This window comes from Homalodisca vitripennis, chromosome X (genome assembly GCF_021130785.1).
Source record: "Homalodisca vitripennis isolate AUS2020 chromosome X, UT_GWSS_2.1, whole genome shotgun sequence".
Classification (NCBI taxonomy): domain Eukaryota; kingdom Metazoa; phylum Arthropoda; class Insecta; order Hemiptera; family Cicadellidae; genus Homalodisca; species Homalodisca vitripennis.
Window position 1 is genome coordinate 37,272,169 of NC_060215.1, and position 20,576 is coordinate 37,292,744.

Here is a 20,576-nt window from a genome sequence, read left to right on the forward strand (position 1 = left end):
AGATTACACTACATTTTGCATTATAAATGTCTCTGATGTCGAAAAGATGTCAATAATCCGTTTTGGGCTTCTTCGTTGCAGATTGTTTTTGGATCTCTTTGAACGAACATGACCAGATTCCAGGAGTGCAGGTTCAGACGCTGCACTAAGAGGTAGGCGAACTGGAGCTGAATACAACATTCACAATGATTTAACCCTTATTGCCCACTAACCAACTTAACATAAGCCTATTTCCTTATGGTGTTTATGGTTGTAATTAATTAAACAAATTTGGTCTTTTTCAAGCTAGAACAAACTAGGAATTAGGGACGAAAACAGGTATACTTTTAGTTGCAACTTATTCACCATAAACTATTACAACATCGTGATAAATAAATCTAAGTGTGTCAGTTCAATTTAATAAGTTGGTAAATTTGGGGTTTTGAGGCAATTCTCAAATTTGGAAACCAATGAAGTAATCTTTCAACCACAAAAATTGTATTGTTACTATTTATAATTTAGTGACCTGAATATAGATATTTTAAATTAAATTACAAAAACAAATATTTTAGATGGTCGGATCTAATGGAAGAGTTGTAATTGGTGATTGACAGGTTCCAGAAATTTGTCCGCCTGATGGCAGTGTAGTCATTAAGAGGCAGAAATGACTAATGACAGTCCGGAACACACATTGATCATTAACAGCAGGGAGCTATTGGTTGATTGTGGTGAAGGTTTGGGGTAAGTGATTAATACAGCTTTTAACGGAAAATATCCCAGTTTTATATTGAAACTCTTTATTTAACTTAATCTCTAACATAAAAACTTAAATATAGTGTGTTAAACACCTACAATTATTATAATACATCAGCACACATGCTCTTACTATATGATATGTACAATTCAAAAATCTATAACTTAGGCGTTTGCTAGTATAATCTATGTTCGTGTAAAAAAAAATGGTTAAAACTATTGACAGGATATACAAACACACTGATAGACATTATGTATGAAAAGATGGTATATGATTTATGACATTATAAGGCACTTATATTTAAAATTTAAATAAATAATCATAGAAGTATTTACAGTGTCGATAAATGATTTTGTGTTGTTGACTGATTGTCATATTTATTACGAGTACGGCATTATAGACAATCTGTCAGTACCGGAAAAGTGGGAGAAGTCTCGAAATATACCTAAATTGGGAAAAATTGATTTGTAGTGGGGGAGAGTATTAAAAATCGAAGAAACAGTTCAGAGAATAATATAAGAGTTTGTGGATTAGGCAAGGCCTGTAATTACTGATAATGATCAGCCAACGAGCTACTTCTGTTATTGTTTTTTAATTCAGTTCAGCAAATGAAATGCACTGTACTAGCTTTACGTTCTTCTGTAGTTTACAATATTTTAGGTTAAGTTCACACTTGAAGATATCACCATGCGTGTTTCAGGAATTAGTTAAAGAGTAGCGAATATCTATAACGACAATTAACATGTGCTAAAAAAGTTGTCCAGAATCAGTAATACTGCCCCGAAAGATTGTATTTTTGCACTTCTAACTCGTGACTAAGGAAGTGCAATCCGTGACTAGTTAGGTTAATGTTCAAAAACCATTTAAAATATTTTAGTTACAGCCGTTTAAGATCCCTTTCCTGAAGTCATAAAAATAGAAAATTGTGTTTGGACTCTCCACAAAATATTCTAGCAATTTAAAGTAGTAATTTGGATTATTTTGAAAACAGGAAAACGACTGCAAGAAGGGCATGAATCGTATTTAAAATATGATTGAGGGTTATGACATGTTTTATACAAACAAAAAGTCATATTTAATTTAAAAGACGTCATTTCCTTAAAACGTTATTCATTAAATATAATGGTTTTTATACATACCGTAAAAATCCATATCACTATTTCAGTCGATTTTCTTATCTGATTACAAAATTGTCCAAATTTAGATTCCTAAAATTCATCTTAATGTTAAATTTTACATTGCCAAATTTTCATTTTATTTTCCTGTCTTTATGAGTATTACCTGAAAGAGCTGTGACTAATAGAAAAAGAATAACTGGACCGAAAAACCGATTGCACCACCAAGTAAGCATATCATGAAAAGTCCAACTATTATATATAAACACTAATTACAGAGTTCTCATGTGAAAGTTCACCATGTATGAAATGTTTACAAAATTGCATAGAAAAACTATTGTAACTATGTAAAAAATTTTAAAACAAAATTTGTCTAGAAAACTTGATGTTTACAAAATATACAGATATGGTATTTCATACTATAGTATATTCTAGGTTATTGCATACAGAAGTGTGAGTAATATTAGAGGAGAAATGATAAAACAACGAAAAGGTGCAGGGCTGAGAGAGACAAGAGAATTGTCATCAGACATTACACTAGAGGCTAGAACTAGTCCAGCTCCAGTTCCTGCTCCCGCTGTCCCAGACTTTGGGCTTTCTGTCACCGTACACCCCACCTATAACAGTATAGCGTTTTATACTATAGTATATTCTAGGTTATTGCATACAGAAGTGTGAGTAATATTAGAGGAGGAATGATATAACAACGGGAAGGTGAAGGGCTGAGAGAGACAAGAGAATTATCATAAGATGCCAGAACTGTTCAACCTCTTTTTCCTACTCCATTTGAGAAGGAGCATTGTCCACCTAAAATATTCGAGCTTTAAATTGCTAACAGTATAGAAAACCGGACTAAAAACATTAAAGTACAAACAAATTCAGGATGTTCAATGAGGCTTTAACACATATCATAATTTAAAGAGGCCAATCAACAACTTCTATGTAGTGTTTAATATTTAGTCATTTGACAAAAACAATATGAAAAATAACAGTGAAGTTGGTTTTGTATCTAGGCAATTGAAAAGTGCAGACAAGGGTAAAACGATTTTCACAAACTCTAAGCCTAAGGAATTTAAAATTCTTGTCCTTTTTTATCTTGGATTCAAAATGGTGGCCATTAAAATTTCATTCTTATTTCTTAATAGTACCGATGAACGAATTTAAATTTTATTTAAATTCCCAGTTAAATTACAACAAACTTTAAGATTAACTTAGTAAGCTTCAAAATTGGGGCATACACAGTTTTGAGAACTAAAAATATCATAATAATAATACGAGTAAATATTGTAATTTCTAACTGATTCGGACCCATTGAGAACAAAATTTCCTTATGGTCGCTCCAAAACTTAGTACTTACACATTCCTTGGGTAAATGTTTTAGTAAGATAAAGTAATAGTAGTTAATAAAGGCGTTAACTGTAGTGGCAGGGTACGGTTTTGCGAAATTCTTATCTCAGTTATTGCCTTAACTAGATCTCTGATTTTGATAATTTTGTAATTGAACTTTGCTAACTGCAACTTACTTCATTCCATAGAACCAAATTCCATGATTTATAGTGATTATTTTCATCCCCACTAATATCTATAACTATAATATTACATATTATAAATTATAAATTATAAAATATACTTTACATTAATATAGAAATCAAGTTTCCAATTTTTTATTGAGAGAAGTACTTATTGATGCCAATTTCAAAATTTTCAGGCAATCACTTATAAACCACTATCCACATAGTGAAGATAGCTTAGTGAAAGTCTTGTTAACGGGCTTATTGTGTATGATAAATCAATCTTTGTAACAAGAGAGATCTATTTTTTTCTTGAGTGTGTATTAGCTATAGAGGGTAAAAACAAAGTTAAAATATTTATTATATCGTTTACCCATCGAAGACTTTTTAATGTACTAATTGAAATAACAACAAAGTAAACTTTCAAATAAACTTTTGGTTTTTGTAATTTAAGTTTATTTCAAAAACGAACTTACAGTGCTCCGAGTTGCGTTTTCAGATGAAGAACATCTAGCCTTGTGGGGACCCAAGCAGGCAATATAGGCGATGGCATGCGGGATATAGCTCTGATCCACGGTGCCACTGAAAAGCTCTCTCGCTAGAGGACCCTAAAAATGACACAGAACTTTATAAACTGAATGTTTTTCTGTGGTAAATCTTATAAGGTTCATGACTTTGAACTAAGGTCTATGGTTTGTTGTAGGTGTTTTATCTACACTACATAAGTTACATTTGTTAATGTATAATATACGTAATAGTATATGTATAAAAGTAAAGTAAAGTAAAGTAAAGAATGTCTTATTTTACCAGGCGAAGTTAGGGCTAAGAAGCCCTCTCTAACACTTAACCTGGGGACCAACGGCTTACAGGTGACTTCCGAACCACCACCAATGGCCGGACAGGCGGCCTGCTTGCAAGGACTGGATCGCTCAGCGGTCACCTATCCAAGCAGCAGCCACGCTCGACGTTGCTTGATCTGGTTATCTTGCGATAACCGCCGTACCCACTACACTGTGCCATTGGCAATGTATCATGTGTGTTCTCGTAAAGAATTATTATTATGTGCTGAAGATTACTTGTATGTCAAAATGTATCAGTATTGTTAACCGGTGTTTACAAAGAAGCTTGGCAGTATCAACTGTTGCATTATATTGTAAGCGGCACATGATAATATGATTCATGATAAACTGTCTATATTTCAGTTCTTTATTTAATTTCATTATCCACTAAAATCAACCTCTATATGACGAATTATGTTAAGGACGTTGAAATAGGATTCTTCATTTATATACTCATAAATATTAGTAGAATAAAATATGACAAACATGCAATGATAAATTTAGATTTTTGTAACAATGTGTTCTGTTTCTTATCATCGCCTAGGTGGTACATCACTATTGACATAGCTTTAAGCTATATACAACAGTTGAACAGCATTGCAAAATATGTTTAAACAGATTTATTTTATTTGTGTGAGAAACATACAGTAATACAAATAAGCCAAATTTACATTGATATTAGACGAATTAAAAAAAAAACATTCTTTCAACATTTTGGCCACATAAATCATCATATAAAATTATATATACGTTCATTATAAATCAGTACAAAAATTGCCTTTATTGCAAAATTGCCTTTAGTAAAAATATATCATATGATTTCAAATAGAAAAATAAAAGTAAATCAATCTGTTAGCGTTGATAGTGGTGGCAGGAAGTTTAGCATTCTTGCAGTGTTGTTGGCGCACCAGGTTTTACGTGTTATAAGCTTCCAGTGTTTTTGGCGCACACGGGTTTTACGTATTATAAGCTTCCAGTGTTGTTGGCGCACCAGGCTTTACGTGTTATAAGCTTCCAGTGTTGTTGGCGCACCAGGCTTTACGTATTATAAGCTTCCAGTGTTGTTGCCGCACCAGGCTTTACGTATTATAAGCTTCCAGTGTTGTTGGCGCACCAGGCTTTACGTGTTATAAGCTTCCAGTGTTGTTGGCGCACCAGGCTTTACGTATTATAAGCTTCCAGTGTTGTTGGCGCACCAGGCTTTACGTGTTATAAGCTTCCAGTGTTGTTGCCGCACCAGGTTTTACGTATTATAAGCTTCCAGTGTTGTTGGCGCACCAGGCTTTACGTGTTATAAGCTTCCAGTGTTGTTGGCGCACCAGGCTTTACGTATTATAAGCTTCCAGTGTTGTTGGCGCACCAGGCTTTACGTGTTATAAGCTCCCAATGTTGTTGGCGCACCAGGCTTTACGTATTATAAGCTTCCAGTGTTGTTGGCGCACCAGGCTTTACGTGTTATAAGCTTCCAGTGTTGTTGCCGCACCAGGCTTTACGTGTTATAAGCTTCCAGTGTTGTTGGCGCACCAGGTTTTACGCGTTACAGGCTTCCAGTGTTGTTGGCGCACCAGGTTTTTACGTGTTACAGGATTCCAGAGTTCAGTTGACTTATCAAAAGGTGTTTAATTATATTTACTAATTACAATTAATTATTCTTGTTATATTGTAAACTAATACATTAAATTTTGGTTTCAAGAGCTATATAAATAAATAAAATATTCAATATCTGTTTCTTCTTGAAAATGTTCTTCTGGATTTGAAGAAGAATATAAGCTCATTTTTATAAAAACTAAAGTCACCCAAAATTGAATTAGAAGGTAATTTTCAAAGATTTTCAGATAAAACACCTAAGCCAATCTTACCTGATAATTGATAAATTTGATAATTGATGATAAAACACCATAACGCTGGGTTTTATTCAATATTTAAAGTTGCCACATTGGTAAACCCGTCTTGAAATTGAGATCTATATGCGTTATTGAGTTTTTTCTAAATAATCATCTAGTCGATAAATGTATCACTTGTAACTTCGTATTTTACATTAAGTACTACATCAATGGGTATACCTGTGCGTAGACTGGGACATCCTCTCCCCCATGGGTCGCCCACTGCCGAGGCACAGCGGCGCTATGGACAGCGTTAAGACCCCCAGTGGAGCTGTTGGAGGGTATGGATCGGGGACTCGTGTGACCCGGTCCATTACCGTAGAGAAGACTGGAATATGGTAGTCCATCTGTGTCGGACGGCTTTGGATCCGTTCCTGTACAGAGATGTGATACAGTAGAATAACTTCTCATTTAACTGCCGTTAGCTTAATTTTATTGCAATAATACTACATATAAGAAGTAAAGTCAGAAATATTATTACAGTGCATAATACATTTTAACAAGAATACATATATTTGTTCTAGATTTGGGATAAGCATATTCCATTGTTAAGAAAAAAATATACATATAAAATATGCAAATGTTATAGAAATATGAAGAAAAATGATTATTAATAATAAATAAGTGACAGTCCAATACCACTTTTACAATTGGCTCAAAACTCAGATACTGAGAAGTAGCTGCCTAAAATAAGACAGTCTTTAAGTTTTTATTGCAATTTCCTGTTTTAGTTTATAACTTTTATGTCATGAGGTAGTTTAGAGAACTCTACCTCAGCATTATGTGAAAGTTTGGTGGTCGGTTTGGTTTTTTTTGAGGCATCTTTCTAGGGTCTGCTGAAGCTCGAGTAATGGGTTGCTCAAGCAATGGGTTGCTAAATTATTTGGTACACATACACTAATCTTTGTAAAAAAATACAGTTCACTTGGATCACTTTACGTTTCTTACACTAAATAAGTGTCAGTCACTATAACTGGAATGTTTTCTCTTTCTTCAAGTTGGAAAGTTTTGTAGGAAAAACCCTTCTATTCAAATGGATGAAAACTCCTAAAGAGATAGAAAGCCAGGAGGTCCTCAAGTTGTGTTTGAATCCGAAGCTAAAATCACAGGTCCAGTCTCAGCAGACTACGACGGCCAAGAGGAGAAGGACTCGGCCGGAGTAACAGCAGAGTCAGCAACAACACTGTCACACGCACCAATAGAGGATGGCATAATAGAAACAAGCCGAGAAGCTGCAGCATCAGCAACAACACTGTCACACGCACCAATAGAGGATGGCATGGTAGAAACAAGCCGAGAAGCTGCAGCATCAGCAACAACACTGTCACACGCACCAATAGAGGATGGCATGGTAGAAACAAGCTGAGAAGCTGCCTATCGGTATTTGTCAACGTATGAGACATTGAGTCATTAATGTGTTCTTGAGGCCTAGCACTACTAGCTCTCAACACACGTTGGAGTATAGCCTGCAAAATTTCCTCCTTTCCACCCATGTTTAGTTGAAGACTGTGGTTTGTAAACATACACCCTACAAAACCAATCATGTCAACTATGTGGAAGCACTGGTCCGCACATGGTAGTGTACTAATTTTCAGTTCATATTTCCTTGTTAATATAAGTGTTCCAATTTAGATGATAATTTTGAATACTGGAGCAGCAAACCAGTTTGAATACTTGCTGAACTTTGCAAATCACCTAATTGATCCGGACAACGCTACCACCCGGTAGATTGGTATTGCGGTATTGCGAGGAATACTCAGACAGATCATTTGTACTAACAAGTATGACTCCGGTGATCTTGGTAAATCCTTTTGTAATTTCCTGAGTATTTTTGAGGATGTCAGAGAATTAGCACTCGGATAGGAGCACATAAATATATCATGGGTTTCTTTTCCTGCTCTAGCACGTCCATTATAAAAATTGCTGGCATAACTGACTGAAAGACATACGAGTGACATACATACGAAAATCAAGGAATTTGAAGAAATTGCTGCTAAATATCAAAATGAGCTTGTTTTACTGCAATAAAATAAAAAAAAATTGATGTGCTCAGTTTTTACACACTGGTCTATGGTTTCATAATTAGGTGTGTCGCCCTCTATATTAATGAGATTGCTAAATGATTTCTGGTGTGAGAATTTAATATTTTTTATTTTATACCTTTCTCCATTTGTATGTTAATTCGTATTTAAATATTACTATCATTTAAAGATTCGGTAAGATTTAGTTTATTGCTATTTTTATTGATTAAATTACTTAGTTCAGTATTCACATCGTCTATTTAAAGTTTTAATATCTTATTTTTATTTCTTAGGGAGTTAGTTTCTCAGTGCATCAGACCAAATTACATTCTTTGGCTTCTAGGTGCTCGCGTACCAAACTTAATTATTGGACTCTAGTGATAAACTCATTTCTCTGCTTAACCAACTAGTCAGTGCGGGTGATGAGTTCGTCCTTCGCTCTAAAACTGAGATATTCAGTCCGACAGGTGCGATCGTCAGTTCTCAGCTTGAGCTTAGTTGTGAGATCGCGAGATCACCGGAGTTGGCGGGAGATAGTTGCTCGGCGTCAAGGGACGAGACTGAAGTTAGTGATCGCATGGTGACAGGATGCTTTCCGGAGTGAGAGTTCTTTTGATTTAACAACGTGGTGTAGTCACTGCTTGTACACTTTGACACTGAGCAATACTTTGCTAAGCATATCCAATTATTTTCTCCACTAGCCAGTGCCCTGTGGTTTTAATCCTAGTTTAAGTACAAACAATTTAGCAAGCCAAGATAATACGAGTACATTAAAATCATAATAAAAAGACCATAAATCTAAATTTTCATTTAACATACAAACATTTAAATTAAGGAATAAAGGATAATACCGGTGGATGAAATGAATAAAGCTGACTTATTTACGCCCTTAAATAAATTGCTATTTAGAAGTTTATAAAAATTCTAAGTTTATAGCTTACGTTAAAATTTTAAAGTAAATTTATTTTTAAGTTCATTGGCTTTAGTTATGTTTTTGTAGAAAGAATACGGGCGTAGGCTAAGATTTATTAAAAATGGGAATGGATGAAATAAGTAAAATTGGGAAACAAAAAATGAGTGTAGCAATAATTTTCTACAATGTTTCCACCGTCCTTCCCGCAATACACTCTTATGTGAAAAGACAATCATGCAGTGTAACGGTTTAGTGTACAAATGAATAAGACGAATGCCTACTGCATTTAGTTTTATTTATTCTTTGAATTGAAGAAAAAAAATTGATACGTATTTTAATAAAAACCATTTCGTTCGCCAAAGAGAAAGCGCTCTGAATCATTGATCTAAATGGATTTAAATCAAACTAACCCATTCAATTAAGATTGTATAAATTTACAAAGAAAAATGAATAGACAGAATATTCTAGGAACACTGCCATTATGCAACATTCTCCTTATAACTAAAGTAATCATAAACAATATAGGTGAGATGCAACCGTGCATTTACACAATGAATAAAAGTAATGACTGACTTTCATTTTCTCTCCTCCTAATCCACATTCTCCAAATAACTGAAAGAAACCCGGGCAGAAAAGACGGAGTTTTACAACTTCACAATGAACAAAAAATTAGCTGACTTTTCTTTCATCTCTTCTTATTCTGCCTCCTCCATTATTCTTCCTATACCTAACAGAAAAATTCATAATTATCTAAAACAGATAACGTATACTGTTACTTCATTAAATACAGAGTGGAGTATACGGTTTGTTCATAGAAACACTGTGTTGTCTTGGTTTAAACATTGTTATAATATTACATAAAAATCCGCATACTTTATAGAAATATTTTCAGCTAAATTTTATTTTTACAAATAAGTGATAATAACATGCAAAGCTCTAAGTAAAGGACTCTAAGTAAAGATATTTTTCGTGATTAAATATCTTTATGCGAAATTCAAGGCCATATTGTTTAGTCAAAACCTTCCATCATACTGCCTTTAAAATGTTCAGGCGCTTATCGAAAGAAGGGTTTGTTTATTCCTGGTACAATAAGGTTTAAAACGCCCTACCATGAGAAGAAAACGCTAATTTTGTATTTTGCATATGTTAACTGAAGTGAACAAAATGTTCTTAAGAAAAGAATATTAAATGAAGAAGGGCACATAGCGTAAATATGTGTTGTCGGTAAGCAGCAAATGAAAATTACTTTTTATAATAGTTTTGTTCGTATTAGAAATATTCAGTTGGTTTTTTTTCTACTTTAAGAACGTGTAATCTTGATTTAGTAACCATAGTAACATCACACTATCAAAGATCTTTGTTGGAATGAAAATTAAAATAAAAGTGTGTGTTATGTGCCCTTTTTCCGGCAATCGACTTACTAATGTATGTAGGATTTACTAAAAGATCACTTTGATTACAAAACTGGTTTACTTTGAAGAATATAGCATATGAATAACATAAATAATAAAAGGAAAAAAATGTTAGGTATACAATGACCAAAAATAATCAATTTGCTTCATCAAACAGGACCTCAAGCCAGTCTCTATCATCTAGAGGGAGATGCTTCATCAGACCTCTGACATCTGCAAGTTTAGTTTCAGAAACTTTGGGAAATGGCACCATTTTCGGCTTAAGGTGCATTAGTACTGCCTTTTCAGTATTTAATAAAAACTTGAATGGTTTGTAGTTCGGTAAAAATGAGCTGAAACACAAAACACTTCCACAAGTTTTGTATTTGATCATGACGTATTTTATTATAGTGAACTGCAGCTTCTTAGCGGATTTTGAAATATCATCAAAGTATGGAGAGAGACATTCATCCCATTGCTTGATAAGGTCACGATCCACTATAACTTGAAATGGACTGGGGTTTTGACGAGCTTCAACGATTGCTTGCAACCATGGTTTTGCTCTACCTATTACTTCTTGCTGCTTTATTTTTGCTCTTACGAGGCTAAAGTTTCTATCACATTGAGTAAATGAGTGTCCTCTAACTGGAAACAGTTGCTCTAAATGGGTTTCTTTGCTTGCAAGGATGTAGTTTTTTTTTACCATGGTCTTGGAAAGAAAGGAGTCTTGGTAACATTTGTCTCGACTATTGTAAAAACTTAGGACTGTTCTTCTTGGCACTTTCTTGAAAATTTATTCCAGCAATTCTCTTTGCAACACTGCTCTACATACGTACATTGTTTAGGGTTTACTTCTTTACCCGAACAAGTAACATAACCTACACCACTGACTCTTTTTTTCTTAGCATTTTCACGTACTAAATTAACATTATTACTGTAAACTTTACGTTTTTTCTTTTTTACTATGTCCTCATTTAATGGTGATGTCATTTCTAGAAAATTATTACACTTACTGAACAGATATTAAATAACTAAACTGTTTAAAAAACAGTAACAACACTGCAACCTGCTGTTCTGTCAAGACTGGCAGACAGCTGATATTTCCAGTTCTAGCTCGTGACTTACTTCAAAAAAAGATCACCAAAGACTAACGAATGAAGATATTGACTTGAAATTTTCAGAGCATGAATAAAACAACATGGCGGACCGAAAACAGCGATTGCCGGAAAAAGGGCACATAGCACTATGTGCCCTTCTTCCGGCAATGTCCTTATGCTTTTCAGAAATATTTGCAATTTTTAAAGATAAGCGCTTGTTGTTAAATCAACCTTTTAAATGGGCATCAAAATCATAGAGCAAAACACATATAAGTTTTAAAACTTTCTAAAGTAAATTGTGCTACTTCAAGTAAAAATGATAATGGTTGTTACAATTCTATTAACAAGGTGGAGCACATTTAGAATATTTTGTAATAAAACTAATATTGATTTATTAAGAGATTAATAAATTTATTAATTATTGTTGAAAATTATAGAGAACTGGATAAGCCCTATAAAGTGGAGCTAACACAAAGGCATAGTGAAGAAGATAGACCGCGTATATTTGGCAGGAGGAGAATAATACATAATAATAAGAATAGGGGAATTGATGAAGCATCTGTAAGTACGATGCAAGAAGTGGATTGATTTTATTTTCCTTTGAAGCTTTCCAGCAAACCTCATAGCTTAAATGGTTTTGGTTTTAAAAATAGCTCTCAACAGCGAGACCGAAATATTTCAAGAATTTAATTGTGTTAGCAACGTTTCGTAGTGGTGTGAACAGTACAACTCAAATTTTCCTTACGTCACCGGCCGCGTATGATTAAGATATTCACTGATAATTATATTACAAATTTCACAAAATTTCTAAACATTCAATATAATAGAAATATAAACAAAGTTCTAGCTGGTTCGTAAAATAATTTAATAGTTCAGCGAACCAGATGTGACGAATAACACAATGCAGTGGTTGTCATTTGGCATCTTGGGAAGGCTTATGATAGAAGAATGGCTTTCTACAAAGATGCTGTAAAAGTGTATCTCTTTTGTTTAACACCATCCTTACTTAGTTCTATATTTTGTATCAATGCTTGCTGTATTTATTTGATTATTTAAATTTACTATATTAGTAATTTCTAGTGTTTTTGAGTTAGTGCAATGTTTCATGGCTTTAATCTTCTAGCAATTTTATATAATTAGTTTCTGGTGTTTGAGAGTTTGAAATTTATAGGTGGATAATTTAAACTCTTATGATAATCTTCTATATTTCCAATGAGTCTATGTTTGTGACGTTTTCAACTAAAAGTGCTTTTTGATTATACCTCATAAGCTTAATTCATATACATTGAAGAATAGTTGTTTGAGTACCACGTTCAGCTGTATCGTCTGGACTACAACGCATATGTTCTACAATCACACACTATACCACATATGTTCTAAATATGTTTCCGCATGATGTTTGAGCCAGTAATTCTCATCTGGAGAGGAAGTCAATCACATGTCTTCAACATTTTATACTGAATCCGATGGTTTACAGTTTATCATAAGTTTAGTTGACGATATAAAGTTCTGAATATTTAAGGGTAGAGTTGTTTTCAAAACATTTCTTAAATTTCTCAGCTAATTATACCTCTTGCTTTTATTAAAATCCTAGAGGATTAAAGTAAGGTTTAACAAATAATAAAAGCTAATACATGATAATACACCTAATTGGAAATATTTGTTTTATTTCCAGGAAGCTTTATAATGAGACATGTGGACGAAGCAATCCTTTAATGTTCTTAAACAATTTCTAAACATCTGTTAACAATGCATGCCCATCTACGAAGAGGTTTCTGTAAATACTACTTCTATAAGTCAGCAGTATGTATCGAACGCAGAATAATTTTTCCTATATTTTTTTATAATTTAAAACTTTGCTTATAGAATAGAACAAATTTGAAAATTTTAATTATTAATTTAACATGTCAAAATGGACTAATTTAATTTGTGGGCTATATATATATATATATATATATATATATATATATATATATATATATATATATATATATATATATATATATATATATATATATACATATATATTTATAATTAATATATAATTAATATATATTTATATATATATATTATAATAATTTATATATATATATATATTAATTATAGTAACGTACTACTTCCTTTCTCCTGCAAAATTAATAGATAAAAAAAGGATTTATAAATTTACCAAAAAACAGTAGATAGTTTTGTAGTGTAAGGATTTGGTTTAGGTGATTGAAACCAAAATCTCTGAAACGTGAGTTCACCAAAAAAGAAGGTCTAACGAAACACCTCGCTTTTCATCTGGCCAGCAAGATACACAATCGTGACACAACACACCAAAAGTCCATTTAAGAGATTAATCTACACCACGTGTTTTGTGAATAATTAGAATTTGTTTTTGTGATTGTAGAAATTGTTTTTGTGTTATTTTCTCAAGTACTGAGACTTTCAGTGTATTAATTTGTTGTTTTCAGTGCAGCCTGCATCTCTCTCGTTTTCTATTTAAATATTATACAACTTTACAATATATAAATATTACTTTTTTATATATACTCGTATGTATGTTGTATATATCTAAATTTAATAATCCAAATTTTGCTGATGATTCTAAGGAAGAATCTAAAGCCATATCATCCTTAAAATTAGCTAAAATATAATAATTTTCTAAATTATATAATAAATATAAATCTGCCAACAAACGTAAAGTAACTTACATATTAAAGAAACCAATAGTCATTTATAAAAAGAATAAACTTATCTGCTCTCAACAATTATGATAATCCAATTCTATAAGTAAACAAATACAATTTTGAAAAAAAAAAAAATTTCTATTAGAGAAGGATTGAAAACTTATCTACTTGATACTTGAATAGTATACATTTTCAGACGGTAGTATTTTTACCAATTACCTAGTCCACAAAACTGAACGAAATACCAGAACCTGACCGCCATATAGTCGCTTTAATATACCCTCCCCCCCAGAAAGAATATCAGGGTCAGCAGATGTACACCTACAGGAGTGTATAAAAAATGTGTTTTTTGAAGAACACAGATAATTTTATTAATAGGTTAAAAGAAATACCCCAATCAATTGTAACATATGATCATTAGTAAACAATTGATTAAACTTTCTTAAATACCAATATTGACTACATTAACGGTATGGAAGCTGTAAAATACCTTATAAACAAAATATCCGAAAATTCCAAACCAAGCATTAATTTCATCACGGTTCTTATAAACTTCATATTGTCTTCCAACAGTTCTCTATAACAGTACACATTTTATTTACAAAAGAAAGGGATAACCATGGATACATGTATACGACAGTATTTTTACGGTGAAATTTGAACAAGAGTTTCTATATTCTGAAATGTTTAAACCCTTCTTTCAAACACCCAATTGAACTATGAAATTCCCCAGTTTTTATTGCCAGTCTTTTTAAATATGCTTGTACATTTAGTTTCAGGAATTAGAATGTTCGTGTACTTTGTGCTTCTAATCAAAGTTTACGATCATCGCTTGTTTATCTTTGGATAGATAAATCAAGAAATGATTCTGTCCTTGCAAACGGTCTGTCTACCTGTCCAATGTATGTCATAACGTATTATACCTCATTCTTAAAAACTACTTATGCCACTTATCATCATTATGATCAAAAAGAATTATTAAACTGAATAATTTGTAGTAGTAAACAAAAAATACTGTAGTTTACGGATATATGCTGTAAAAAACGTGCACGCTCAGAAGATTAGGTTGCTCCGGAGAGTTGCCCTATGAAGGGCAAGATTTACTTGTTATTACTTGTTTGTAGTCTGTAAAAATAGAAAGCTTCTCTCAGGAAAAGACGGTTTTATAAATTAGGGTAATGTCTTACTTTACTAAAACAATTTTCTAATTTATTACTAAGTGGAATTTTATTAATCTAAAATTATAAAAAGGTATAGGAAATTAAAAAAATATAAACAAAAAGTTTGCCAAATTTGTTGCCAAATGCATAACTTTTACACACAGGTTGCAAAATGGTTGCATACACGTTGAAAAATATAAAAGCAGTTAAGTAAATTAATCAATTACGGTCAAAGTCTTAAATATATTGTTTCCAATACTTAAATAAATATGAATTTCCAGGCAGGAGAAGTTTATCTTCGTGAACTGCTTGCGTCTTCAGAGAAGATGAGCTCTATAATCATATCACTGAGATTCTCCATGATGTGTCACTTGATCTTACCAATACTAATTCCGTAAAACGAATAAAAATTAGTTTTATGATTAACAGTTACTACCACAGTTATTCTGATGAGAGAGGCATACTGTTGAATTTAGTTTAACCAACAGCAACAGTGGGCGACGTGTATAAAAAGTAGAATCTACTCATTAGACTTAGCAATAAAAATTTGTGAGGGGAATAAACAAGAGCTATTAGTTAATACCTCCAGTCTAGAACAAAAGTAGAATTTGCTATGTAGTCACTACTATTAGAGTGAATCTACGTGGAGGTTACACCTTAGGAGCGGGGTACAACTAACTTTTGATTTTATCAAACCTACCGATATCACAAGCCAGAACTAGAATATTTTTTGTTTGCTACTTAAAATTATTCAGTTTAGTTGAATAAAAGTGTCATAAGTAGTTTTTAAGAACGAGGTATAAGATATTATGACATTCAATCAAGGACAGAATAATTCCTTGATTTATCTATCCAAGGATAAACAAGCGATGATCGTAAACTTTGATTTAGAAGCACAAAATACACGAATATTATAATTCCTGAGACTAAATCTACAAGCATAAATATGCCTTTTTTAAAAAAAAGGTTAGCAATAAAAACTGGGAAATGCTATAGTTCAATAGGGTGTCTTTATATAACAAGAAAGTTTTAGTGAAAAAAATCACTAAATCACTTCACCCCAAGTTAATGAAAAAATTATGAGAGCCATTAGAGTTTAAATTCGGTTAGCAAACCGAATATATTTCTTATATTTATTTACTTATAATTCATACTTATTCCAACTGCAATATTCCAAATTTATTTATTTAGTCAAAATTTTAATAAAAGCATCATTCAAACAATCTTTTAAAGTCTAATTGACGTTTCCAGATTTGTTGTTAAGATTTAAATTAAATGTCTTTTACTTAAATATTAAACTTACATGTGGATTGAAACAATCTAAAAAACATTAAACCCAGTCAAAATTAAATAAAGTTATGACATATTGAAAAAAACTTAAATTGATAGATGCTTGGTGTAATTTGTACTGAAATAATAAATTCATTTTTGAGTAGTATTTGAGTTCTATAGGGTGTTATTCTCGGATCATCTTTGATAATGATTTTTGTGTAAAACAAGGGAAAACCTCTTTTGTCGTGTTTTCCCCAATACCATATATATCACGTGTAAGAACAAATTATACTTTCCGAGAATTCACTAGTCACCAATGAAAAACGATATTGCAGAATATATTCACGAATTTATTATAGGGTCGCATATGTGACTGTATGCATTAGGTACTGAATGCCGGTCCCCATGACAGATAAATTATCAATAGTCTATACATTATCAAATGTTGCCAAATATTGTCACTGCAACTCGGGTTATATTCGTGTACCTAGTAAAATGTTTAAAATGAGTAAGAATATTTTATAAAAAGAAAACGATAAAATTTCCTACAATACATAATAAATTTGATTAAATTTTGTATATTTAGAGTATTTAAATGAATTAAATTTGTCCTGGGTAGTAGAAGACCTTATAACAGCCATAGTAAAAATTAATAACCGAGCAATAAGTTCCAAATCGTTAGATGGTTCATATCTTAAATTATTAACTCTATCACGTCTTCCACGACTACGCCCAGATATTGCTCTATTTCTCTCAGGCGAACGTTTAACATTTACAACACTGTTTTCAATATTTCAGTTTAGTAAAATATAAAGAAATTTACAAGGACCGTTTATAACGTTTATTAAGATAACATTTAAAACATAAACGTGTTATGAAACGTTATCACACAAATTACAACGAAAATCAACTACTTATAATAGTTACAAATGTACGGATAATATTAAACAGTAAAATTGCTTATTAACCTCGTACATATTCTGTGAAACGACATGTAGTTGTTAAACTATTAACTATTCATTTTCATTCTCAGTAAAATTATGTTCCTATAACTGAAGCTTTTGAGGAAAACCAATCTGCTTTACAACAAATAATGTTCTCAGCAAAGCTCTAAATTAAGCAGATGGTTTACAGGATTTTTCTAAATAGGTCTGTCAAAGGTTTAACGAAACTTACCTCCATAAATAGATGTAAAAACATAAAAATATTAAAAAAGAGATTTACTTAACATTTCCAAATGAAAATTCTTTATTTTCACTGGCAAATAAAATAAAGTTAATAATCCTCTACTGATCTAAAATTTATTTAAAAACTTATCGTAAAGGAATGATTACAAAAAAGGTTCTAAAATAATAATTAAAAAATTAGTCTGTGTTGAAATGTATTATATTTGTCTTTGGCTGTCTATTAATTGTCAATCAGTTAACATAAAACCACTGGATAACTTTGCAGTGGTCCTATCAGTGAAAGTCCTTATTTAAAATTCAGAATAATTTCGAGATTTCACAGCCAGTGAGTGACATTAGCAAGAAGACATATGTCAGTTGAAGCGCCAGATATTTTAGCCAAATCATTTATGAAAAAGAGAAATAAGGCTGGACCTAGGACAGACGCCTGGGGATCTCCCTTAGAAACTTTAGACAAGGAATAATCAGCGAAGCGCTGAAATCCTGTGGGGCTAATGTAAGGTATTTGGGCATACGTTCTTTTACTCAGATATGATGTGATACATGAGTGAGACACTCCCCTAATTCTACACGAGTATAGTATTTTTAACAAGATACCATGCTTGACTGTATCGAACGCCTTAGAAAAGTCACCAATATTCCCGTACTCCTATCCTCGAATAAAGCGCCTGGACTAACAGAGAAATAACATGAAACATTGCGTCTACGGTTGTTTTACGTTACAAAAATCCAAAGTGATTCTTTGAATGGATGTAACACAGAATGAAATAAGCACACTAAGAAATAACCTCTCGAAAGCATTGCTAATTGTAATGTACGCTTATTTTTTTCATATTAACTTGAGCTGTTCATTTCACTAAATGACATTAAGCTTTATCCACGTCTAACTGAAACACTTTTACACTATTATTTTTTGTTAGAGTTATAAGATTCTCTACGATAGATTCTAAATATGATATGATTATAACACATCCAATAGCTATTTAGTTTTCTTTTAAAGCATACTTTTGGAATATCTAACGATGAATTGGAAAAAATTTAACAAATTTTTTAATAGCCAATAGCAATAAAAATAACACGTTTGGCTGTGTATTAATTATGTATTGAGCATGAAACATCTCACATAAATCTAAGATTATAAATAAGGTTTTAAATTGTTTGAGTTGTAAACTTCTTCTTATAATTAAAAATTTCTTCCTGTGCAACGGCTATTAACAAAAAATTAATCAGAAATAATTTGAATTCCTCTTAAAAAGAAATCTAGAAGTATGAATCTTACCTAGAATAGGATTTCCTCTGGGTGTAGCTAGTCCTCCTAATGTCAAGACATGTGAGTGGTCCGAGGTGAGGACCAGCAGGGTATCAGAAAGGTTTACGGTGGACAGAACAGTCAGGACAGTGTCATCCAGGACCAGAGTCTCGTCCAGGGCTCGGTATGGATTGTTGTAGTGGTGAGCGTGGTCGATTCTCCCACCTGTGTTAATACAAGTTCTCATTAGACAGGCTTACAATGGACACCTTAATTTCAATCAACGCTCTATGATCCATTCATAGGTGTTAAGAGTTCATCCTGTTCATCCTGCCCACAGGGCGACGAGCCTCTGAGGTTGTGATCAACCAGGAAGAGAAACGGAGTATTCCATGCGAACTATGTGAATTCGTAGAACATCGGCGGCAGGTTCTCACGCGAACACCTGTATCATGCTGTTTTTCCCGTTGGTGCTTCAGTGATTTTGGCGCTGCTGTGGACTGCATGTGAACTGGCCTGTTGCACGTAACGGCAGTGGTGGCAGCGTCTCTCTCTGGACATTTTATGAATGGACCACAGGACTAAATACTCGTTCTCAAACCAATTAGAAGCTAAATACTCATTTAAAAATAGAGTGAAAAATGAAACAGTTTTTAATAATAAAAAATAACCAAATAAATAGACAGTGGCGCTGAATGGTTGAAAAATTGAAATGTGTAGTAAGATGTTCCATCGGGTTCCTTGATCCCAGTTTAGTACTTGTTTTTATTTATAATTAAAATCTACTGCCAATATACATATATAAGGAAGACCTATGGTGCTCTATTTCTAAAATTAAAATGTTATAGCTCGTGCTTATGAAAGTTGTCCACCTTTATAGTTTGTATAATGTACCTTTTAAGTTACATTATACAATTTTAATTTTAATAGTACCGATAGATTTCCGTACTAGAATTTTTAGAAGTCCCCAAGTAAGTGCATACCAAGTCAGGATAGTTATTTGGAAATTATATTTTCATGTCCCATTTAATTATCGCTCACATTGAATGATGCTTTTATTGGGTTAGCTCGGTGGAGAATTCAAGGTTGAGTTGTGAACGAAAAAATACAGTTGGGATAAATAATTTTAGATATTCACTTCCATCTTCACCGGAAAAATAAGACTTACTTAGTGTCTCAGTGTTACAATGTTGAGCTTGGTTAAGAAATATTCGAAAAATTGATAGCTTTTTATTCGGCAATGGCTGGCTAAAGATGCGCTACATTGAACTAAGTCTTCCCCATCTAGTTTTCACCAACGTTGTCCAATTCAGCTAAAAAGTTGCTAGGCTGGCAAAGTTATCATTCCTGGCGGTAATTTTGTTTGATTACTATGCAGATTTGATAATTTAGAAACATGAAATAAAGGATTTTGTTACGTCATGGTTAAGTTAAATGTACGTATGTAAATAAAATGTATGTGACTGAATGAAAGTTTTTGCGTAATGATGTATAAATAATAATGAACTTCCTTTGTAGGACGCAGGCTATGTA

At 32.5% G+C, this 20,576-nt stretch overlaps 1 protein-coding gene across 1 annotated transcript in view; it reads right to left on the bottom strand.

The window, feature by feature from the left end:
* Nucleotides 1-755: 755 nt before the first annotated feature.
* Nucleotides 756-20,576, bottom strand: part of LOC124368919 (alkaline phosphatase-like) — a 107,404-nt gene continuing 87,583 nt past the window's right edge. Inside the window, exons 7-10 of the mRNA XM_046826465.1 lie at nucleotides 19,074-19,268; nucleotides 6,262-6,455; nucleotides 3,836-3,967; nucleotides 756-2,465 (exon numbers count right to left, since the gene is read on the bottom strand). Coding sequence (XP_046682421.1) covers nucleotides 2,280-2,465; nucleotides 3,836-3,967; nucleotides 6,262-6,455; nucleotides 19,074-19,268 — 707 coding nt within the window. The 3' untranslated portion in view covers nucleotides 756-2,279. The remainder of the gene's footprint in view (nucleotides 2,466-3,835; nucleotides 3,968-6,261; nucleotides 6,456-19,073; nucleotides 19,269-20,576) is intronic.